At 44.3% G+C, this 25949-nt stretch overlaps 1 protein-coding gene across 1 annotated transcript in view; it reads right to left on the reverse strand.

Moving 5' to 3' along the window:
- The window catches only part of LOC311137270 (neuron navigator 2-like), a gene marked incomplete at its 5' end in the record, with an annotated part of 107931 nt that overhangs the window by 12898 nt on the left and 69084 nt on the right, over nt 1–25949 (reverse strand). The window contains 20 exons of the mRNA XM_084171669.1: nt 4352–4587; nt 4721–4889; nt 5234–5329; nt 5453–5550; nt 5717–5867; nt 6095–6248; nt 6696–6776; nt 7292–7467; nt 9093–9250; nt 9407–9530; nt 9604–9687; nt 14324–14398; nt 14566–14589; nt 14996–15048; nt 20805–20981; nt 21298–21458; nt 22233–22304; nt 22624–23049; nt 23964–24609; nt 24977–25283. Of these exons, the coding sequence (XP_084027795.1) occupies nt 4352–4587; nt 4721–4889; nt 5234–5329; nt 5453–5550; nt 5717–5867; nt 6095–6248; nt 6696–6776; nt 7292–7467; nt 9093–9250; nt 9407–9530; nt 9604–9687; nt 14324–14398; nt 14566–14589; nt 14996–15048; nt 20805–20981; nt 21298–21458; nt 22233–22304; nt 22624–23049; nt 23964–24609; nt 24977–25283 (3468 nt within the window). The remainder of the gene's footprint in view (nt 1–4351; nt 4588–4720; nt 4890–5233; nt 5330–5452; nt 5551–5716; nt 5868–6094; nt 6249–6695; nt 6777–7291; nt 7468–9092; nt 9251–9406; nt 9531–9603; nt 9688–14323; nt 14399–14565; nt 14590–14995; nt 15049–20804; nt 20982–21297; nt 21459–22232; nt 22305–22623; nt 23050–23963; nt 24610–24976; nt 25284–25949) is intronic.

Consider the following 25949-nt stretch of genomic DNA (forward strand, 5'->3'; position numbering starts at 1 on the left):
CAAAGTTGGATCAGCCTGTAGTGTGGTTTTCCACTTTAATTTTGAGGGTGACCCCAAATCCAGACCTCCATGGGTTGATACATTTGATTTCCATTCATAATTTTTGTGTGATTTTGTTGTCAGCACATTCAACTATGTAAAGAAAAAAGTATTTAATAAGATTATTTCATTCATTCAGATCTAGGATGTGTTATTTTAGTGTTCCCTTAATTTTTTTGAGCAGTGTAAGTCTGCTCACCAAGTAGATCAGGATCAGTGGAGCGAGGTTGGCCATCTCGGGTATTGACTTTTTTTTGCTTTAGTAATAATTCTCTACTTACTAAGATGTCTAACCTTTACATATCAGTTACCTTACTTGTACACTTTGAAATTATATGAAATAAAGTGTTGATTCTTTGAAGTGAAGTGTTTAAACTGGTTTTAATTGTTAACTATTATTAAACATTAACTCGTTTCAAAGTTGATTAATCACAGATCACAATCCTGCAATAAATAGCAGAAGGGAATTTGTCTAATTTGTCTGTGTTTCTGTGCTGTATTCTCAAATGAATATGACCTTGTTGTTCAGTTGTAACCTCTCCAATTACATTTATTTGACTGTCACTCTCAGGATATGAGCTATGTGAACCCATTTTGCAGCTGACGATAATGGCATACAACGCCAATGCAGCCATAGGCTTAACTCACACATTGTTTACATATTGTTGAGCTATATGTTCTCAATTTAAAAATGATATCAGTAGACAAGACATTTAAGTGGGGGAAAAAAGTATTTAGTCAGCCACCAATTGTGCAAGTTCTCCCACTTAAAAAGATGAGAGGCCTGTAATTTTCATCATAGGTACACGTCAACTATGACAGACAAATTGAGAATTTCTTTTCCAGAAAATCACATTGTAGGATTTTTAATGAATTTATTTGAACATTATGGTGGAAAATAAGTATTTGGTCACCTACAAACAAGCAAGATTTCTGGCTCTCACAGACCTGTAACTTCTTCTTTAAGAGGCTCCTCTGTCCTCCACTCGTTACCTGTATTAATGGCACCTGTTTGAACTTGTTATCAGTATAAAAGACACCTGTCCACAACCTCAAACAGTCACACTCCAAACTCCACTATGGCCAAGACCAAAGAGCTGTCAAAGGACACCAGAAACAAAATTGTAGACCTGCACCAGGCTGGGAAGACTGAATCTGCAATAGGTAAGCAGCTTGGTTTGAAGAAATCAACTGTGGGAGCAATTATTAGGAAATGGAAGACATACAAGACCACTGATAATCTCCCTCGATCTGGGGCTCCACGCAAGATCTCACCCCGTGGGGTCAAAATGATCACAAGAACGGAGAGCAAAAATCCCAGAACCACACGGGGGGACCTAGTGAATGACCTGCAGAGAGCTGGGACCAAAGTAACAAAGCCTACCATCAGTAACACACTACGCCGCCAGGGACTCAAATCCTGCAGTGCCAGACGTGTCCCCCTGCTTAAGCCAGAACATGTCCAGGCCCGTCTGAAGTTTGCTAGAGTGCATTTGGTTGATCCAGAAGAGGATTGGGAGAATGTCAGATGAAACCAAAATAGAACTTTTTGGTAAAAACTCAACTCGTCGTGTTTGGAGGACAAAGAATGCTGAGTTGCATCCAAAGAACACCATACCTACTGTGAAGCATGGGGGTGGAAACATCATGCTTTGGGGCTGTTTTTCTGCAAAGGGACCAGGACGACTGATCCGTGTAAAGGAAAGAATGAATGGGGCCATGTATCGTGAGATTTTGAGTGAAAACCTCCTTCCATCAGCAAGGGCATTGAAGATGAAACGTGGCTGGGTCTTTCAGCATGACAATGATCCCAAACACACCGCCCGGGCAACGAAGGAGTGGCTTCGTAAGAAGCATTTCAAGGTCCTGGAGTGGCTTAGCCAGTCTCCAGATCTCAACCTCATAGAAAATCTTTGGAGGGAGTTGAAAGTCTGTGTTGCCCAGCGACAGCCCCAAAACATCACTGCTCTAGAGGAGATCTGCATGGAGGAATGGGCCAAAATACCAGCAACAGTGTGTGAAAACCTTGTGAAGACTTACAGAAAACGTTTGACCTGTGTCATTGCCAACAAAGGGTATATAACAAAGTATTGAGAAACTTTTGTTATTGACCAAATACTTATTTTCCACCATAATTTGCAAATAAATTCATTAAAAATCCTACAATGTGATTTTCTGGATTTGTTTTCTCTCATTTTGTCTGTCATAGTTGACGTGTACCTATGATGAAAATTACAGGCCTCTCTCATCTTTTTAAGTGGGAGAACTTGCACAATTGATGGCTGACTAAATACTTTTTTTCCCCACTGTATATGAAGCTAATCATTATACCAGATGTTGTACATGCCTTGTGCTGACATTAAATTGTTTAGTGCAAATCCAACTTTAGTAATCTAGCTAGTGAAATGTCTGGAAGCAGGAGATGATGGGATCCTTAGCTTAAAACGTACATGTACTACTACCAAGTTCAATGCTAGATACTTTTCTCCCAGAAGGTCTGAATGGCACTTGGATGTGCCAATGTGATAATGAAGATGGTTTGCCTAAGACTACCACAACAATTACATTGTCTATGCTAAATGTGTTTAAATTGTAAAGAAAGAAAGAATAGTTATGCTATAAGAAATACATTTTATTCAATGGGGAAAGGCAAAGCAGAGACGACACACAAAATACTTTTCATTTCACCCATATAACAATAAAGCCTATTATTAAAGTACAGTATGTTTACAATATCATAAACAATTAGAATTGTACATGTTGTTCCAAATTACATTTTACATATTCATACATGTGTACCTAAATAAATTACTGTGAAACTGTTTCTGTTTCATCAGCAGTTATTGCTACACCCTTCATTCGGTTTAAGGGGGCACTTTTGTCACGATGACAAGGTAACGGTGCTCTCTACTCAAATGGCACAACAGAATAATTCAGATTGACCAAGGCACAGCGTATAACAAACCATTTTGTCTGAGGGATTTCTCCTTTCATATCTGGAAAAGGACAAAGTAGTAGAAGTCGAAACTGATGCTGCAGCATTGTTCATCTTCACAGTGGGAATCCAGTCGACATGGGTGTCTTGATAGAGGTCAGCTGGTGAACCTACAGTACATAAACAAATACAAAGCACAACTGATGTTAGAATATCCCTTCTTCAGGTCACCTATACCATCAGGGCTCTTGATTGTTTGGTTGTGTTTAATTCATTTCAGGTGTTTTCACGTCATATAAATATTACATCTATTGTTGGGCTGGAACAACCAACAGTCAACACAGCAGGTTATCCTAGTATATTCCTATGCCCCTACATGCTCAGCCATACACAGTGATTAGACTGAGTTATATTAATAGCCTAAATGATGACTATCCAATCTATTCATCACATTACAAAAAGTAGTCTTACATTAGTCTGCAAATGCAATGATAGATGCATGCAATGCAGTGGAGGCTGGTGGGAGGAGCTATAGGAGGACGAGCTCATTGTAATGGCTGGAACGGAATTAATGGAACAGAGTCAAACATGTGGTTTCCATTTGTTTGATACCGTTCCCTTTATTCCATTCCTGCCATTTCAATGAGCCCGTCCTCCTACAGCTCCTCCCACTAGCCTCCATTGATGCAATGCTTTATTATAAAGGTGCATTTTTATGGTGGAAAAAATTGCTTCCCCAAAACTTGAAACTCACATGCCGCCTTTGACTACAAGCTATCTACCTAATGTTGGCTACTTAGTCTTGTTGTTAACACCTGGTTAGCATAACAGATAACAGCTAAATTCAAAATCAGACTTACCAGGGAACAGACCATGTACTGACAGCTGTCTGGGTTCAGGTCTTGATGGGCAAAAAGGTTTCTTCGCTTTTCTGACAGTTATCTCCTTCGTGTTTCATGATTGCGGGTAATCTGTAAAAATATATTTTCCCCGTTGTTGTTCCTGCCCTGTTAGAGCAGACAAATACGGCACAGAAATTGACTATGGTGATGAATGAAGTAGTTTTAGGCACTGTTTTCATGCAGCTTGGGGTAGCCACTCAGCTGTAGTTGTCGTTAGAATTGATGCAGTGGTCTTCCAACATGGCCACCAGGAGGCGTCGTATGTCACCTGGAAACACTCTATTCCAATTACTGTATCCTCCAACAGTTCCAGTTTGCAATGTAAGGGGAATAACCATTTCCATTTGTGAATCTCCTCTCTCATATACTTCCATATCGGTTATATTTTGGCACCTCCACTATCATACAGAAAGTATCCCTTGGTAAAGGTTATTTCCTACATTCAACTTATTAGTCATGATAGTGTTTGACAGACCTTGCTGGACTTGTGGTCTACGTTGAACGTGGCAATGGTCCCGTCGGTGACCTCTCTCCCTTCCCTCAGCACTATGTGTTCGGCCAATCGGCTGGCCAGGAAGCTCTTCCCGGTGCCACTGGGGCCAGACAGGATGATCCTCCGGTGCTCATGGAGCTGGGACACGTAGCGCTGCAGCAGGGGTTTGGGGATCAGTGTCTCAAACACCAAGTCGTCTTGGCTGTGCTCACACACACCTGCAGACAGGGGGCAGCACAGGACACATACATTAAAGGGTAGGTTCACTTTGGTGTTGTTATTTACTGATCCAGACAGCTCTTAATTACAGGGTTCAGATGTATTTAAATAGTGGTCCATTCTTGCCCATACCTTTGAGAGAGACAGAGATGGTGTCACTGTCTCCAACGAGGTATCCACAGGGCAGGAGTTCAGGGGTGTCAGCCCCACGTGTGCGATGGATGTCGCCGATGCTATAGCCCAGGACACTGTCTGAGTTTAGACCCAGCTGGCTCACTGGGTCCACGTGGATAATGTACTCCTGCAGGACCAGGGACCAATCAAACATCAGATCAAATCAAATCAAATTGTATTTGTCACATGCGCTGAATACAACAGGTGTAGACCTTACAGTGAAATGCTTACTTACAAGCCCTTAACCAACAATGCAGTTTTAAGAAAAATAAGTGTTAAGTACAAAATAGATAAGTAAAAAATTCAAATAAAAAACGAATAATTAAAGAGCAGCAGTAAAATAACAGTAGCTACAAGACAATGGACCAATCATACATCAGACAAAGGACCACAAACCAATCACAAGTCAGATACAAGTGTCACTCTAGTCACTCCTCTACCAGGCTGAGTTTTTAGTGTCTGTTGATTTACCTTAAAGAGACGTCTGACCACCCCATCCAGCACATCCCATTTGGTTTTCCCACTGACACCAATGCAACCAATCAGGAACCGACGAGGTCTACGCTCCTATAGAATACGAGGACGAATTGATCATAAGATATGATATTAAGGACAAATAAGGTGGCAGTCATACATTTTTTGGTAGCCATTGTAATTTCTGGTGAGTTGGAAGTGTAAGAAGTTTCGTACCTCTTTCCACTTGGCGTCCTCATCTAGAGTTACGACCACCTTGACGTGTCGTCCTTCTTTCCGTGAGCTACCATCCCCGTTGTCCTCCAACAACATGTCTACAGAGACAGGGACATAGATATTAGCTATTGCATACAAGACTACAAACACACACACGCACATGCGCAAGTGAATGCACGTGCTCGCACGCGCACAAAGACTAACACAGGCGCGCACACATGCATGCACGTACGCTCGCTCATTCACACACACTCTCTCTCTCACCGAGGCTGGTGGACTCTGTTAGGGCGAGGCTGTGCTGTGACTGGCCCGCTGAGGGTGAGGTCACTGAGGCTTGTGAGGCTGCTCTGCTGCAGCTGCCCTGACTCTCCATCTTCAGACGGTCGTTCTCTGTCTTCAGCCTCTCTATCTCGCCCTGAGGACAGATTAGAACACACATAACTCTCAGCATCGTACCACTTTGTATTTGACGTGCTTTGTGATGGACAATGTTTGCGTGGTCATTTCTAGGGTGTGGAGTTTTCCCCTGACCATGCAAACCTTGACCAGGAAAATGCCAGGTCACAAGGTCAGGGAAACCTCCAGGCCCTCATCATGTCATATATCAATGGTCATATGTGACCATGTTTCGGTCACCCTCACCTGCATGCGGTTCATGGACTCCCTGAGCTGGTCCAGCTGGTGGGCGGAGCTGAGGGCCTCCAGGCGTATGTCAGTCAGCTTCATCTCCTTGTCTCGGAGCTCGCTGCGGAGCGCCATCACCGTCTCCGCCTCGCTGTCTGTGCACTCTGAGATCCTGCAGACGAGACAGATGTCTGGTCAGTTCAGGGTTAAACAGAATGCTAGTCCTCAAGAGCACATCCCAAAGAAACCTCATGGAGCACAATTATCATTTTCTTACAAAGATTAAAAAAACTCAGTAACATGCTGTACAAGTAATTGGTTTGTCACTGCAAATAATTATTGTAGCATATTCCAAATTAATCCAGAGGCACGGAATCACTGTGTGATAGATAGGGGTTCAGGCAATAGTAAACAGGACAAGATCAAGGTCCTGTGAAGGATGTGTGTGATTGGCTCAAAATTCCAGTTTCAATGGCACAACATGTAATGAGTGATCAAGTTGATATTAATTGGTTAAATAATAATTTGGTGCATCAGGGACATTTGTTAGGATTATCCATCATTAGAATTGATAATAAAGTGAATGGTGGTTATTCAGACATTATTCATACTCGATTACTGAGCCAGAGACCCAGTCCTCAACACCCGAGTGCTACCGGGCCAGCCACGCCCACTAACAGGCAGGGGAGAGAGAAAGGGACTAGAGACAAACATAGACAAATAGACAGACAGACAGACAAGAGAGGAACAGCTTCAAGCGAAACATCCAACTATTGACTAAAACAATGAGGCCATGCAGTCTCTAATGATACCACACACAGCTTGGGGTACTGGGATATACTGTATATATATAGTACCAGTCAAAAGTTTGGACACACCTACTCATTCAAGGGTTTTTCTTTATTTTTACTATTTTCTACATTGTAGAATAATAGTGTAGACATCAAAACTATGAAATAACACATATGCAATCATGTAGTAACCAAACAAGTGTTAAACAAATCAAAATATATTTAAATAGCCACCCTTTGCCTTGATGACAGCTTTGCACACTCTTGGCATTCTCTCAACCAGCTTCATGAGGTAGTCACCTGGAATCCAGACCCCTGAGTTGACTGTATTGAATTAGAAAAACAGGGAGCCTCCATAATGATCCACTAGCCCCTCCCATTTAGAAACAGGCGAGTGTCTAATAGCCTGGGCCCAGGTACTCACAGAGAGTTGGAGTGGGAGTTCCGGATCATGGGTGTGGAGGTGGTGGAGCCGTTATAAGCCGTTAGCTTGGGGGAGGAGGGCAGGGAACAGTCGGTCATCTCCTCTACGTCTGAGTGGGAGGACGCAGACTTGGGCGACTTCTTCTTCCCAAATGCCTGCTTGAAGGAGCTCCGCAGCTGTAGCCGGGGATGGGGATGGGGGTCAGAGAAGAGCAGAAAACAGAGAGACCTGATTACATAGTAAAACACACAGACATATAAGGGGCCCAGAAATACATTTGAATCACAAAGCAGTTATAAACTTCTACTCTTTCACTATCTCCATCTTATCAAGGAATAAAAGTCTGTTTTGGGAATTAGTGTGTTAAGCTTACCTCATAAACCTCCACACGATATGACAGCACAAGAGGGGAAAGACAAGACAACAGACAATCACACGACCATAGACACGATCATAGACACGACCATAGACACGATCATAGACACAACCATAGACATGACCATAGACATGATCATAGACACGACCATAGACATGACCATAGACACGACCATAGACACGATCATAGACACGACCATAGACATGACCATAGACATGACCATAGACATGACCATAGACATGACCATAGACACGACCATAGACACGATCATAGACACGATCATAGACATGACCATAGACATGATCATAGACATGACCATAGACATGATCATAGACATGACCATAGACACGATCATAGACACGACCATAGACATGACCATAGACACGATCATAGACATGACCATAGACATGACCATAGACACGATCATAGACATGACCATAGACACGATCATAGACATGACCATAGACATGACCATAGACATGACCATAGACATGACCATAGACATGACCATAGACAATTTCAACTTTTAGCTTGGAGACACAATAGAGGTAGGGTGGATTTATTTTGTGAAGACAGGAATAATCCAATACTTTGTGTACAGGTTTTAGGGACAGAGAATATGCTGTACAGAAGGCAGCTCACTAAAGAGACTGAATGCAAACTATAATCTCACAGCTACAAACAGGGAATGAACACAAGGCTAGGGAGGAAGATTTCAGATATCACTTTTAAAACCTCACTAATTGACATGACTACTCAACCACTAAAGGGCAGATTTAGATATTTAAATTCAGTAGTCATCTGCCCCCTTGTGGTCAAATAGTCAGGTATGCCACAGTTGTACTTCTAACTAATACACAGATACTAGTATCGTCACTGTCTGCGTACATAGTCATCTTTCACCTTCCCTCCAGCACACGCAACAGCATTATATCAGGCCAAAAGAAAACACACAGACGTTTTAATTTCATTTCATAGGTTAGTACAGGCAGTGCTCAACTAACATACTGTATACACACCTCTTTTCTACAGGCAGAAAATGCATGAGTATATTGACCTAAGCTTGTATCTCCTAACTAACACATTACAGATGACAAACCTTTTTGTAGTGGTGTGCAGTTTCTTTGCTGTTTGTCATGTGTAATAAGAGAACACCTCACAATTCTCAACTCACAATCTAGTTTCTAGAGCAGCTCATTAACAACAATAACTATATTCACCTTTGCTCCTGCACAAGGAGGCTGAGCACAAACAGAAGGATTGGAGGAAAGGGCAAGAACATATGACAGATTAGACATACAGACAGAGACATACAGACACAGAGCGACAGACAAGCTAGCCAGCCATGTAGATAGACAGATAGACACCGAGTGACAGACTGACAGCTAGCCAGCCAGCTAGATAGACAATGAGTAGAGGACCTACCCAGTTCTTCTTCGTCTTTTTGTTCTTGGCGTCCAGCTCCAGGTTGCTGCCCACGCTGGAGTGGCTGGTGGCGCTGGTGATGCTGGACACACTGTCAGACGAGTGCTGTCTGCGGATACACAGGTCTGGTTGAGACTGGGGGCTTCCATTGGCGGAGGCTGTGGGATGCACAAGAGAGAGGGTGAGACAAGGACCAGATGATGGCATAGAATTGGAATCCATTCTGATTCGGTGTCAGATGCCTTTCTTCTCACTAGCCAATAGCCATCCATCCTTGTTGGGTTTCCATGTTGATGTGGGAGGTAACTTCTCACCTGGCCTATCACCTTTGCAGGTGAGCTCTGGCAGGTTGATGACACCGTTGATGGCTGCATGGGCTGCTGTGTTCTGCTTCTTCAGGTATTCTATGGTCTTCCTCAGCTCGTTCAGCTCAAAGTCCTAAAATACAACAACATGATAAAGCAACACATATTTCTGAGGAAACAGATATTTTGACAGCTCCAGTCCTTACCTTCTGCTCAGCCGTGGTGGTAAGGCCCTGGAGTCGGATGGTCATGTTCCCCAAGCTCTGCTCAAATGCTGCTACCAGGTGAGCCTACAGACATACACACAGCAGAACACATTTAGTTACCCATGTATAAGTTTGCAAAACTGACCTGCTGACAATGTCATTTGTTCTCCTTCAACTGACATACATTTGTTTCATTTGTAAGCCCAACTCAGGGCTGTGAAATGGGCAACAAACTGCAGTTCTTGAAAAAGGTTTTGCTCATAAGAACATACCCACATACTTTTCACAACATGCATACACAGAGCCAAAACAAAAACATACACAGGTGATAATGGCTTCCGTGTCATGGTGTACATAGAGTATTTTGAGTAAGAATGACAGGAATTTAGTTGCTCCACAGGGGCAGCTGGGGAAGTCACTGCATGTTAGAAATGGTTCCATGCTGATATACAGTGCCTTGCAAAAGTATTCATGCCCCTTGGCGTTTTTCCTATTTTGTTGCATTACAACCTGTAATTTAAATGGATTTTTATTTGGATTTCATGTAATGGACATACACAATATAGTCCAAATTGGTGAAGTGAAATGAAAAAAATAACTTGTTTCATAAATGTATACAAAATAAATAACGGAAAAGTGGTGTGTGCATATGTATTCACCCCCTTTGCTATGAAGCCCCTAAATAAGAACTGGTGCAACCAATTACCTTCAGAAGTCACATAATTAGTTAAATAAAGTGTCACATGATCTCAGTATATATACACCTGTTCTGAAAGGCCCCAGAGTCTGCAACACCACTAAGGGGCACCACCAAGCAAGCGGCACCATGAAGACCAAGGAGCTCTCCAAACAGGTCAGGGACAAATTTGTGGAGAAGTACAGATCAGGGTTGGGTTATAAAAAAGAAATCGGAAACTTTGAACATCCCACGGAGCACCTCCCGAGTGGCACAGTGGTCTAAGGCACTGCATCGCAGTGCTAGCTGTGCCACTAGAAATCCTGGTTCGAATCCAGGCTCTGTCATAGCCGGCCGCGACCGGGAGACCCATGGGGCGGCGCACAATTGGCCCAGCGTCGTCCAGGGTAGGGGAGGGAATGGCCGGCAGGGATGTAGCTCAGTTGGTAGAGCATGGTGTTTGCAACGCCAGGGTTGTGGGTTCGATTCCCATGGGGGGTATGACAAATAAATAAAAACATGTATGCACTCACTAACTGTAAGTCGCTCTGGATAAGAGCGTCTACTAAATTACTAAAATGTAAATGTAATTAAATCCATTATTAAAAAATAGAAAGATTATGGCACCACAACAAACCTGCCAAGAGAGGGTCACGGACCAAGCAAGGAGGGCATTAATCAGAGAGGCAACAAAGAGACCAAAGATAACCCTGAAGGAGCTGCAAAGCTCCACAGCGGAGATTGGAGTATCTGTCCATAGGACCACTTCAAGCCGTACACTCCACAGAGCTGGGCTTTACAGAAGAGTGGCCAGAAAAAAGCCTATGCTTAAAGAAAAAAATAAGCAAACACGTTTGGTGTTCGCCAAAAGGAATGTGGGAGACTCCCCAAACATATGGAAGAAGGTACTCTGGTCAGATGAGACAAAAATTGAGCTTTTTGGCCATCAAGGAAAACGCTATGTCTGGGGCAAACCCAACACCTCTCATCACCCCGAGAACACCATCCCCACAGTGAAGCATGGTGGTGGCAGCATCATGCTGTGGGGATGTTTTTCATCGGCAGAGACTGGGAAACTGGTCAGAATTGAAGGAATGATTGATGGCGCTAAATACAGGGAAATTCTTGAGGGAAACCTGTTTCAGTCTTCCAGAGATTTGAGACTGAGACGGAGGTTCACCTTCCAGCAGGACAATGACCCTAAGCATACTGCTAAAGCAACACTCAAGTGGTTTAAGGGGAAACCTTTAAATGTCTTGGAATGGCCTAGTCAAAGCCCAGACCTCAATCCAATTGAGAATCTGTGGTATGACTTAAAGAATGCTGTACACCAGCAGAACCCATCCAACTTGAAGGAGCTGGAGCAGTTTTGCCTTGAAGAATGGGCAACAATCCCATTGGCTAGATGTGCCAAGCTTATAGAGACATACCCCAAGAGACTTGCTGCTGTAATTGCTGCAAAAGGTGGCTCTACAAAGTATTGACTTTGGGGTGGTGAATAGTTATGCATGCTCAAATTCTCTGTTTTTTTTGTCTTATTTCTTGTTTGTTTCACAAAAAAATAAATGTTGCATCTTCAAAGTGGTAGGCATGTTGTGTAAATCAAATGATACAAACCCCCCAAAAATCCATTTTAATTCCAGGTTGTAAGGCAACAAAATAGGAAAAATGCCAAGGGGGGTGAATCCTTACGCAAGCCACTGTAATGGGTGATGGGCCAGGCTCTCTGATGACTACATATCTACCTGTCTGGGCAGGGTTCCATGATTTAGCAGCCTGGTAGAGATGAACATGAGGCCAACACGAGTCTTAACACACTCTAGCTAGCTATCAGTTGCCTCAGTGAAACCAGAGATCTGCTACCTTCTCACAGCCACAGATGAGCAGAGACAAAGGAAAAAGAGAAATTCTGCTTAAGCAAAATACATTTGGGATGTTTTCTTCTCATATGCAGAGTACAATTATCACACGTATTTGTTATCTTTTGTAGAGATACAGGTATGAGAGAAATGCTGCTTAAAGTCATGCTCGTTATCAACTTGCATGTTGACTCACGAAGATGTACAAAGAGATTGCAGACCGGCTCAGTATGCAGTCAGTTTGGCAATCATATATATCCAAAGAAACCACCTCAAATGCATGAAATCAATGGATGGCTTGTGTTTTAGAAGATAAATGCAAAAAATATTCCACACCGCAGGAATAGGATTTCCAAAGCTGAGGTGGGTTGTAGATATTACATATTCTCCTATGCATTGCTGTTGTTGATATGTTTTGCAAGGAAAATAATCAGCGCAATCGATTGACATTACACAGAAAACCTAAAGCATGCAAATCTTTTTAAATCAAACGTGAAATCAAACATGACGTTCCTGGTAGTTGATAACAGCTTAACAGGCAAAACAAAAGCAGAACATCAAGATTATTGCAACAGAGACGAGCGTGTCCTCTGACATATCTAGGACAGACACACTGAGCTCCAACCTCTAGTTACAGCTCACAACCCAGCCATGTAGTAGCAGTAGTACGCTATACTGCTGGCTCCACAATAAACAGACAAATACCCAGCATGTAGTAGCAGTAGTACGCTATACTGCTGGCTCCACAATAAACAGACAAATACCCAGCATGTAGTAGCAGTAGTATGCTATAATGCTGACTCCACAATAAACAGACAAATACCCACATGCCAACATACAAATTCACTTCCCAAACCAAAGCATCCAGAGTCTCTAAGCTCTTAAGCCTGAGGCCTTGTGAGAGCCCAGAGGTTCCGGTCAGATCCCACCTCAGTGAGGTCCTGCTGTATGTTGCTGTCCTCCTTGTGGCCTGCAGGGCTGTAGCTCCGGCTGTGTCTCAGCCTGGGCTGCAGCTGGCGTCTGGCCCTCTCTCTTGCTGCCTCCTTCCCCAGGGACGGGTAGTGGTTCAGGGGATACCACGTCACCGTCACCGGGCTGCTTTTGGCTGACATGGCTAAAGCTCCTCAGCTCAGCGTGGTCCAGGTCCAGCCAGGGACCAGTCTGCCTTTGATAGAGTATGAGTCCGGTAGCAGACAGACACTGAAGACTGATAGCTAGGTGCTTCTGTTCTGATCATCACACAGAGGTATGAGTAAACACACGTTCTGATTCCTATCACAGCCCAGAGCCCGGCTTCCAAGGAACATGAGCTGATAGCTTGGCAGAAGGCAGAAGAGAAGGCGGGGAACAGATCTGGAGGGCTTCCATCAGACAGAGGGGCTGGTGTTGAGGCATGTGGCAGTCCTGGCTGACTGCTCTACTATCAGGCTGTACAGTCTGTTAGGCAGTCAGTCAGTCAGTCAATAAGGTCCTAGTGCATGTCTGTCTTACAGGGCTGGTAAGGCCAGGGGCTCAGGCCATACTCTAGCACCCTAACCCGAGTTCTCTTACAGCGGACTACATCCTTCATATTCCACCCAAGCCCCCACAGCTGCAGGAACCTCTAGCCTGCTTTGTTGTGAAATCTCTGTTTGTGAGATCCCATAACCAGTGTGGATGCGGGCCCGAGGATGTACCATTTCATTAGGCTGTTACTGTTGCTGTTTCTGCTGCTGGGCTGTCGTGTTTGTTTACATTCAGAGAGCAGATAATGGGGCTGAATGCCTGCTTCCCCTCTCAGACCATTACACAGTGTCATGTTCAATGTGCTGTAGGAAGCCACGCAAAGGTAAACATAAACACCTTACGCAATGCTGGAACTCTTTGACTTCTAGGTATTTTAAATGCTGGTAACACGCAACACTAGGACGAATCCATTCCAATGTGCACAACCAAGGCATTATATACAGTTAGCAGGGTTGGGGTCAATTCCATTTAAATTCCAGTCAATTAAGGAAGTACACTGAAATACCAATTCCAATTATCTTCAATGCTTTTCAATGAGGAAAATGTGGAATTGGAATTTGGTTTACTTTATGAATTGACTGGAATTTAAATGGAATTGAGCCCAACGCTGACAGTTAGTACCAGTGGAACCATGATGGCCACAGTGCATAGCATAGTAACCATTTGCCATCATACTTACATTAGCACTCAGCTGAGTGGTCAAAGCAGACACCTTCTCTTGGGAAGCGTCCAATTCTCTCCGCAGCTTACGAATCTGAGAACAGAAAAACAAGATCATGCTTATCTACAGGAAATATAATATTAGGACATAGAGTATGTAGTACCCAAATAACTTGCTGGCTCATAAACAGTTATGCTGTTACAGTCCCAAAGGTAATCAATGGTGGCACATTGTTTGTGTGAATGTAAAGTTGTTCTTACCTCTGACTGAGATTTCTCCTCAGGCTATGAAAAACAGGAGAAGAGAAGAGGTTTATGCAGGTCCGAGTATGCATGGAATAAGACAGCATGACAAACAATCTGAACATATTCAGTTTCCACCTAAGGCTACAGGGATTCACACAAGCAGTTAACTAGCAATGCAACTCAGCAGTCAAGTCAGATATGTTGAGATGGTCCCTCCCCTTCACCTTCACCCAGACTATAGCTCACTAAGGGCCGGTTTCCCAGACACAGATTAACCCTAGTCCTGAACTAAAAAGCATGCTCAATGAAGAATCTCAATTAAAATAACATTTTTTTTAGCCCAGGACTAGGCTTAATCTTTGTCTGGGAAACCAGCCCTAAGCATATTGACATTCGTACTATGTGATTGGACAGTGCATCAAACATTAATCAAAGTGGCGCTCACCGTGGAGTGGGCAGATGAAGTGCTGGACACTAGAGACAGAGAGGAGCCGTGGACTGGAGAGAAACAAAACCACAACGCTCAACTCAATCATCTGACGACAAGAATCATGAATATTGGATTCATGTAAGTAGGGATTCATCTCAACCTGACAACTTTGGTAACAGGAACATGCATAAACAGGTCCCCTGAGTGAACGTTTACAACAGTGTGTGTGTGTGTGTGTGTGTGTGTGTGTGTGTGTGTGTGTGACCGTGCGCTTGCGTGTGTGGCACTGTTCTGTTACTGTAACTAGTTTACTTTGTAGCCTACCCTTTAATTGTGCTGATATGGTTTGAAATCCACACATCAGCCCCAATATCTAACTGACTGACTACACTCACATGTCCAAACTTAAAATCTCGCTGGTGAGACATCCAGTATGACACATTCACACTTCAGCAGCAGTCATCAGCCTATACATCATCATTATGCTTTAGTGAGTCCTGTTACTGCACTAACCCAGCCTCGCTATATGAGCTGACTCTCTCTTCATTCATCATAATGGAATGGAACCAAAACATCACCGCAGGACTAAAATGACAGCAGGGGGATGTGCCAAACCTAAAGGTCCAACGCAGCCATTTTTATCTCAATATCAAATCATTTCTGGGTAACAATGAAGTACCTTACTGTGATTGTTTTCAATTAAAATGGTCAAAAATAAACACAAATAGCTTATTAGCAAAGAGAAATTTCTCAAGCAAGAATTTTGCTAAAACTGTCTGGGAGTGGTCTGAGTAGGTGTGGGAAAACTGAAAACTAGCTGTTATTGGAAGAGAGGTTTGGAACTCTCTTTCTTATTGGTCTATTCACTGTACTGAACACAAATATAAACGCAACATGCAACAATTTCAAAGATTTTACTGAGTTACAGTTCATATAAGGATATCAGTCAATTTAAATTAATTCATTAGGTCCTAATCTATGGATTTCACATGACTGGACAGGGGTGCAGCCATGGGTGGGCCTAGGAGGGCATAGGCCCACCCACTTGGCAGCCAGGCCCATCCACTGGGGAGCCAGGCTCAGCCAATCAGAATGAGTTTTTCTCCACAAAAGGGCTTTATTACAGACAGAAATACTCCTCAGAGAAATAAGCTTTTTGTGCGTATGGAACATTTCTGGGATCTTTTATTTCAGCTCATGAAACATGGGACCAACACTTTACATGTTGCGGTTATATTTCTGTTCAGTATAATTTGCTGCCTGTTGATGTTACCCGGCATGCCAAAACAGGCTGTAATTTCAGGCGGTCTTTTCAAACAGCTCTTACACTAAAAGTGCATTATAATTGTATTATTATTCCAACCTCACAGTGTGGAAATATATATATAAAACACAGGGAAATCACGTTTTTGACTGCACTGGGCCTTTAACTAAATGCTTAGCTGCTTACCTAGCGTTTGTACAAACAAGCCTAAATTATCTAGAGCCCTGAGTGTGTTCTCCAATGTTCCAGAGTCCATTGAAGTGTGTGGAAAAATCATTCCATAACAGTCTGCATTTCCAGGCACTGGTGTCAAAGCCAAGGCCAGGTCTTATATGACTACAAGCTCAAGGAAACCCATGAAGAGCTATGGGGGTTAGCTAGCTATGGACAGTGACATTTAGCCTCGGTATACACTCAGTTGCCAGTTTATTAGGTACACCCATGTAGTACCGGGTCGGATCCCCCTTTGCCTTCAGAACAGCTTCAATTCTTTGGGGCATGGAAACGTTGCTCAATTGGTATATCAAGGGACCTATTCTGTGCCAGGAAAACATTCCCCACACCATTACACCACCTCCACCAGCCTGTACCGTTGCCACCAGGCAGGATTGGGACATGGACTCATGCTGCTTATGCCAAATCCTGATTTGTGCATCAGCATGATGCAACAGGAACCGGGATTCGTCGGACGAGGCAATGTTTTTCCATCCTCAATTGTCCAGTGTTGGTGATCGCGTGCCCACTGGAGCCGCTTCTTCTTGTTTTTAGCCGATAGTAGTGGAACCCGGTGTAGTCGTCTGCTGTAATAGCTCATCCATGACAAGGACTGACGAGTTTTGCGTTTCGAGATGCCGTTCTGCACACCACTGTTGTACTGCGCTGTTATTTGCCTGTTATTTTGCCTTCCCGCCTGTTAGCTTGCACGATTCTTGCCATTCTCCTTTGACCTCTCATCAATGAGCTGTTTTCGCCCACAGGACTGCCGCTGACTGGATGTTTTTTATTTGTTTCACCATTCTCGGTAAACCCTAGACACTGTCGTACATGAAAAGCCCAGGAGGCCATCCGTTTCTGAGATACTGGAACTGGCGGGCCCGGCACCGACGATCATACCAGGCTCAAAGTCGCTTAGATCACTCGTTTTGCTCATTCTAACGTTCAATCAAACAGTAACTGCGTGCTTCGATGCCTGTCTGCCTGCTTTATATAGCAAGCCACGGCCACATGACTCACTGTCTGTAGGAGCTAACTATTTTCGTGTACGGGGTGGTGTACCTAATAAACTGGCCACTGAGTGTATGTGTATATAAACGGTATATCAATAGGTACAGTAGGCCTATATATCATTCTTTGAAATTACCATTGAACTACAGTAAATATCCCAAATAACAACTTTACATGCTAGGACGTTGGATTTGTTTTTCAAGTTTGGAATGGATGTTTGTCTTTTCTGAAACATATATTTCATTCTATCTTCATACCAGGAGTAAATATATGTATCAGTGTTGTGTTCGAGACCACCTAAACGAGACCGATTTCAAGACCAAGACCGGAGCAAATCGAGTCTGAGTCAAGACCATGATTGTAATTTTGTCAAATCGCCACCATACTAAGAGTTCAAAATGTCCAGTATTTCTGTGTTTGTACTTAAGAAGAACATATGGATTCTTTAGACATTTAGAATGGTGAAAAAAATGCATGCTGAGGGAAAATAGAGCCACTCTACAAATTATTACTAACCCAAACACAGTGGGGAACAATGAGGGCCTTCTATGCCTTCAGAGAAGGGCTAAGGATGTATATCATAATTCTAATAATAATAATTCTAATTACATTATTCTTTTCAATGATGTTCTGATTCAATCGCTTTAGTTTTTGTTGGAAAGGAAAGGGTTAACAATGATCCAATCAGGATTTTTCTTTAGTGGTCTCTGGGGAGATAAATCTAGCTAGCTAAGTCAGCCATTGGCTAGGCCATCAGAAGCTAGATAGAAGGTATCTGTCATTCAACTGTATTAGGGCAACATTTTGGAGTGACAGTGGAATCAACCAATCACATTTCGACTTGTAATGAGTGGGACCGTTTTTACAAAAAACGTATGGAAACTTCTGCCTTCTCAAAGGCCAACAGGTCACTGCGCAATAACGAGCAGTAGTTTTCCCATGGTCTAGCTAGCTATCTTTTGTTGTAGGCTAGTTTGCAGTGGCTGCAGCAGGTGTTATGGAAGAGGATGTTGTTGCTAATTTGTTAGCTTCTTCCATTTCAAGAATAACTTTCAACAAGAAGTTAAGTTGATCATCATCTGATGAGCGGAACTGTGTTTTTTATTGGAGCTTGCTTGCTGTTGTTAGCCATCTCTTTGAAAATAACTTGTGTGTGAAACATTGTGGCATTTACATTTTAGGTCATCGGTTACTTAGTGTGCTAAACGTGAAATATTTTTTGCAATGGGAAGTAATAGTTGTACATTTTGATTAGGAAATGCTTAGCCTAATGGTTTTGTTTTTGTATTCATATGGTTAGGACTTAATGGCATATTATGTCAGAGTTTATGGACTGCTTATCCTTTAACATCATGCTGTGTATAACCTCTGTCTTTCCATTGGCCCTATGCAGTGGTGTAGTGGTGCCTGGAGAAGTGGGTATACTCAAATTTTGCCAAAGATTTCCCAAACGGCCCACCCAGCGAAGGAAAGACACCCTGTGTGAAAAATGCTGTGTTTTCCTATGGTTTTTTATTAGTTTTCCTATATATTTTTTCCACAACAATGCTTAAACCACACCAGGTGACCATTTTGGAGGTCTGGGAAAAATAAAAATATTTATGGGGGTGAGGGGTGCTGAGGAGTATTTTCGTAATAATAATGTATAATTTTTTTTTTTTTGTTCAATTTGATTATGTGGGCCTGGCTCCCCAGTGGGTGGGCCTGTGTCCATCCAGGCCCACCCATGCCACGCCCCTGATGCAAACAGGGCATCACAAATAGCCTACTAATGAAGACATTGGACCAAACTTTTCAATACCTAGTTTGCATACTCATTGTTGCCTTAGTTAGCATTTACTGGTAGATATCATTAATTGAAACTTCTTTCCTACCAACCCTTCCAATGTCATTCATCTGTGAGCTGCTCCATGCCAAAACCAGTTGAGAGCTGTGCGCTCTTGCTGCTTGCAGATTATATTCCTCTGAAACTAGGCTATGTGTGCGGCGCGCATGTGAATATATTTCACGTGCTTTGCGATTGTGTAGACTACTTTGTGCATGATTTCTCTATTGTACTGCATAATTGATAAGTCGTATACCGCCACTACACTACTTTGATACAAATCAGTGTGGATTAAGAAGTAAGTATACACAATGCCAATACATAAATAAAAAAGTGGGTATACGGCGTATAGCCTCCACTACGCCACTGCTGGCCTTCTCCTACATGAGTGCGCTGGTATTACCGTTGCTGACCTTTCAGCATCACAAACCTGTCACACACTGAAGGCCTAGGTCCAATAGGTTTGCCACTGAGCAAACATGTCTATAATTGATATAAAGGCTGCAGGTATTATATCAAGAAAGGAGTGTATATATTTGGCCTGGCGAAGCGGTTTTATGTGCTTACTGAATGGAAGCTGATCATTTTTAGTTTTTTACTCGGCTGGTTTTGGGAAGAAATTACGAGTCCTCACTGTCCGAGACCGGGTCAAGACTGAGTACAAATGTATCAGACTCCGAGACAAGACCGAGACAGTGAAAATGTGGTCTCGAGACCGGACTCGAGACCTACAATACTGATATGTATACTGTTACTGGATCAAGGATTTTCCCTGGTTTACTCTATAATCTGCGTTCTAAAGGAGAAAAGTAGACACTGGGGTGCCATCAAACAGGGCTTGTGCTCCTGTCAGGAAGCTGGTGTTGAGTAAGATGTCTGTCTGCGACGGGGGAGGAGAGGAGATACTTTTCAGCCTTTCTCCTCCTCCTCACCCTGGCCTGCATGCCACAACACCAGCCAAGAAACTAGCATCATAGAGGGATCAGCGAAAGTGAGAGCCTCAGGACAAGCACCAAACCACAAGAGCAACATGCCATTCAGAGTGAAAGAAGTGTAGTCAATCATCAAACCTCAGTCTATGTACATTTCACAAATCGAACAAAGTGCTTCTTTCTATTTCCCAATTCAACTGTAGATGTGTGGAAAATCAACACAGGTTCTAAATGAGACTGGAATACTAAAGGTAATGAATGACTTCACTAGTGATTTGAGTGGTTGGTTGAACAAACATGTGGATTCAATAAACATTACTTTTGTAAGACAAATATTAATCTTTCACTAGCGCCCTGTAAAGAATGAAAGCTTTCAAAAAATGATCTTAGGTAAGGAAAGCTTGATTTTCTAAGAGAGTTATAATCCATTCAGAAGTAAAATGGTAGTTCACACATGCATGTGGAGTGTCAAAACAACCCTCTAAAAAAACTTGAATAAACAAAAAATGACTTGACCAGTATTTCTCTGAGGCCATGTGTGAGAGCAGATAGGTAGAGGAGTGTGTCAGTCTGTCTTACCCTCCTCTAGTCCTTCTCTGAAGGACCCAGAGCTGCTCATGGTGCGACTCTTCTCCTCCAGAGACATGGACGAGTTCCTCAGGCGGTCACTGTACGGGTCGTACGGCCCTTCCTGATTGGCCAGGCCGCTGCGGAGGTTCGCCAGGTTGATCTGGGCAGCTGTGGTAGGGCTGCCTGCTGGGACACATCCGTTACATAACACAGGTCAAAGGTTATCTTAAAAACAGACATGGACAGAGGGCATTGATCAGATATGTTTGTCTTCTGTCTGTCACTCTTCACTCAGTGGAAAGTAAGAGTGAAATACAACATAATATATATAATCACTACTACCTTTCCTTACATCACCACTAATATCACTGTAGTCTCTTGAAAGAGATGAAACATTAAGCCAGCATGCACACAATATTTAGTTATGGGTGCAGAGATGACTATCACTGCTCCTACAATGCTTATCATAGTGATGAGTACAGAGGGATGAGGCTACACCTACCAAGCTGGGAGAAGTTGAAGCGGGCTCCGGAGGGCGAGGTGAGGCTAGAAGCGGGGGAGAAGGGTGAGCTGCCGGCAGACTCCTGAAGACCTCCCGCAGAGTGGGAACGCAGCCAGTCCCGGGGGTCGTCATGACTACGCAGCTGGGGCAGGTGGCCATACCTGGAGAGAGATGGGAGATGCTGAAAAGCCCTCTCACATCCACATCTATGTGTGAATGTTGCAAGTCACTATCTGCACAGATATAATGACCTATGTTGTTGATGGACAGGGAGGCACATGGATAACATCAAGGCTGTCTGATAATGTGCATTTAGTACAATCACAACATGGTCTACAACATCACAGAGCAGGGGATCATGCATCATATATGATACAGGTGGAAGTTGCAAGTCAATGTACCTTCATGAAAACAATACTTGATTGCTTGTTTTTTTCTCAATCTTTTTTTTCCTGAGTAAATTGCTCAAGGAAATGGTGACTTACGGAGAGGTATGAAAAAATGTATGCACTCACTAACTGTAAGTTGCTCTGGATAAGAGCGTCTGCTAAATGACTAAGATGTCAAATGTAAATGTATTTTGGGAGTTGTTTAAGTAAAAAAAACAGGTGTAATATATATCTAATCACTGGGGCAATTCCTGTGTTGGTGCAGGTAGGTGTGTGGCCATTCTGAACATATAGAGACAGGACACAGCTTCAGATAACTGATCTCTTATCTATAGAAGCATCATAGCTGTGGTGTACTATATGATTTGATGTACATCTCAAGATTAGGCTTCAGACTACAGCCCTGCCCTTCCTAGTTTAGCCAGCAGATGGCACTATGCATGCTGTGAAAACATCCAACGGTCACTTCACTTCACAACACAGTACACTACACACAGGCAGCTGTTTCAATATCAAGCAAGCCTAACTCCATATAGACACATTTACCTCTCCTGCTTCCGGGGTAAAGTGTTTCGGCTGAATTTGGGACTAGCCGAGGGAGAGGAGAGGGGGCTAAGACTAGGGGGTAGGGAGAAGGGGGTTAGGAGGTAGGGGTAGACAAAACAGAGAGAGGAGCAGCACCAAGAGAAGGGGGAAACAGAGAGATCATCAGTCATGATAGAATCCATGCTTTCATCCCACCAACACCTGCTTGGAGTCAGTCTCCTATCATCTCCTATATCATCAATACGGCCACTCAAACACTTCTGTTAACCTTCATGCACACAACAGTTTAAAGGTCGAGATACAAAGGGAGGAAAAGGGAGGGGAGCTTGTAGTAGATATTAAAACACATAGCCACACCTGGCCGTTCCTAAAAAAAAAAAACAGCTCCTACCTTTCTGAGAATCCCGTTTTGATGCCATTGTTCCTGACGCAGGCTGGCAGTGTGTCATGACCATGGCCGTGGTGTCCGTGGCCACCGCTGCCCAGGGACACGTCGATGGACTCGCTGCTGGTGGCAAGGCTGCTGAGGGAGGGGAAGCCGGGGCTCAGAGTGCTGCTCCAGGCCAGGCTGTGGGAAGGGGTGGACAGGGCTGAGCCGGGGCTGGAGGCCAGGGGGGAGAGGGAGTGGGCCTCCACACCCAGGCGACCTCCACCCCCATACAGAGGGCTACTGCCCCCACTACTGGTCGAAGGGGAGTCCAGAGCGCCGACTTGCTGGCCAGAGTTGGCGTGGGGGTTGGAGATGACGGTGGAGTTCTTCATATTCTCTGCGGTGGTGACTGGGGCCTGCTGCTTAGGCTGCTTGCCTCCGAACAGTCTGGATGGCACCGGAGAGAGGAGTGGAGAAGAGTGACAGGAGAATTATGCGGTACATGGGTTTAAGTAGGGAATTGTTGAAGGAATTTGTGATGAAAAAACTGTTTAATGCAAAGAGAAGCGAAACATATACATATCATAACGTTGCCACGGGAACACAATGCCTACTTCATGGTATAATCACAAGACAAATAAATCTCTCTCTCTAATTCGCTGGTCCGGTTTGGGCATCCGTGTGAGCAGCTATCATACATCTTCTACCGTGGCTTTTTATCAACACGTCATTTACATGAATTAAAGAAGGATGTAAAGCGTGTGCCACAGACACCGTATTCGTTTTGACAACATGAAATAAACAAGGGTTAAATGAGAAGGGAGACTCAGACCACTGAGGGAAAACACCTGCTCTATTTTCTCATTACCTCATCAGGCGATTAGTCAGATAAGTCCAAGCAGCAGCAGTTAAAGCAACACCAGGCAGCCCAGTACTGGGTTCGAGCTAGAGAAAACACTGGTCATGTCTGGGCTCTGTCACCCTGCTTTTAATGACCACTGATAGGACATTATTTTACAGGCCACAAGGGAAGAGAGGCCCTATGCCTAGTGATAAACCAAGCCTTTTATGTCACTCACACAAGTCATGGGCAAAAAACGTAATGAAACCCTGATAAGGGCTCTCTAAATGTTCTTTCATGTTACTAATTTATAATACTGATATGATGAGTATACCAACTCAAATCCGTTTGCACTGTGCCTGAATACATCACCCCTTGAAACAAGCAGGCTGGTGTGGTAGTGCTTTCAGGGCTGGAGGAAGGAGCTATCAGACTCATCGACTGTTAGTGTAAGACAGCCCCTGATGGCTGGTGGTTGGTGTACTGTAAGTAGACTGTAGTATGGAGGTGGTGGGCTCACCTGCGCAGGGTAGGGGAGGAGATGTCTGGGTACTTTCCCCCTGGCTGCCTGGCTCCCTGAGGGGGCAGAGTTGCTGAGCCCTGGGCCATGGGACTGGCTTCAGAGGACACCCCCTTCTCCTTGTCTGTCTGGTTGGATCCCGAGCCAGGTAGGGGGATGCCACCGGCGCTGGGCTTGGGGACTTGGCTGCGGCTTTTGGGGCCGTGGTGCGTGTTGGACCTGGAGCTGAGGTTGGAGTCGATGCTGGTGCTGCGGCCCCCACCAGAGGCTCTGCTGGGCCGGGGGAGGCTGCGGTACTGCAGGGTGGAGTGGGAGCTCACAGGCAGGTAGCCATCATCCACACTGGCCTGGCGACCAAGGCCTCGACCCCCGTGGAGCTGCACTGACTTGGGGATCTTCCCCAGGGTGGCGGAGCCACTGGTGATGGTGACTCCGCTGGCTGTCACCATGGTCATACCTCCTCCAGCATGCTTCTTGAAGCCAAACGTGTTGGTGGTGGGGGTGCGGCTGGAGGAGGAGGGGGGCTTCTTGGCCTCGTCTCCACTGCTGCGGCCCGTGTCTGATGGGGAGCGCTGCATGCTGCTGTTGGCCCGGGGCGAGAGATAATGCTGGCCCTTCTCAGACACCTTGGCGTCATCCGTTTTACCTGTGGGTGGAGACATGACACAGTCTGTCAACCATGGACCAAGCACATTCACTCAACAGTACAGTAGCATCAGACATCCTGCTGAGTTCCAACATGTTTCAACTCAAAGGCCTCTCTATCTACCATTTCAATATAAAAGGTAAGAGATCACCAAATCTTCAAACGCCTCCCCGGAGAGTGGTTTTATCACCTGGCAACCTGAGCCCTGATCTCACCAGATAAAACCTCTCTGTGGTTGACTGCTGGCTGCCTTATCACATGCTACAGGAACCCAAGCAGTTCAGACTGATAGAGAACAATACATAGACACTGTGGCTGTTGGACTCCAGACAAGACACAACATGGCTCTACTCTGCATGTAAAGTACCTGTCCCATGGGTCTTCAGCGTGCCACAGACTGGCGTGACAGGTGCCTTGGTCCTGGGCGAGGTCATGCCCACCTGGGTGCTCATGCCCCGCCTCCAGGAGCCAGTGTGAGCCATGGAAGGCGTTTTGCGGCCCGAGGAGCTCCTGTCAGACTCGTCCGACATGTCTGAGGGGTGGTGGCACCACTTGGAGCCCGACTCCATTTTGAACCCGCTGTCCGAGCCCCCGTCTGACCTCTTGACCTCGTCGCTGCCGGACCACACAGAGTTCTGCTCGACGGCTGAGTGCTTCTCCGCGTCCGTCTGGAGCTGAGGGAAACCAAATATCAAACATCTGTTCCTTCTGTTTATTCAAGTGGTGTAGATCCTATACATACTATATCAGTGTAATAACATGTGAATCATCTCACAAGGAGAGCAAGCAGAAAGAAAAGCAATGATCAACTATAGTATCTCCCCTAATAAGCTCACCCTTATGCCATCGTTCCAGTTAAACAACTCCACATGCACCTATTACTGTGCCTGCTTTACCATTCTCATCAGCAAACAGCACTCATTAAAAACACAGTCAAGACCAGGATGCTTACTTAGTAGCAATGCGCATTCCCCGCCCACCTGAGGATCTGTCTTTTTCAGTTATCTATTTCCTGTGTTTAAGGGGTGCAAAATCCACTTGTCATTTAAATCTCGCTGGATTGATTGCTTTCATTTTACTCCTGTGACTCTTTCATACTCTTGCTTGTGCCTGACGTTTTTTTCCCGTTCACGTTACGAGCGCGGAAATGTTTGTAATGACCTGTCAAACACACCCCGGTAATGGGTGAAATGTGGTCAGTGGAATACATTGTCTTATCGTTGAATCTATAAGAACGCTAACACTTACGACACTTTATTTTGATGGGTGTTAATTTTTGTGGAATTGATTTTTTAAAATAAGTTAATACAGTTGAAATGTTTACAAATTAGATGCACTGA

Source organism: Coregonus lavaretus (assembly GCF_964263955.1).
Source record: "Coregonus lavaretus genome assembly, chromosome: 11".
Taxonomy (NCBI): Eukaryota; Metazoa; Chordata; class Actinopteri; order Salmoniformes; family Salmonidae; genus Coregonus; species Coregonus lavaretus.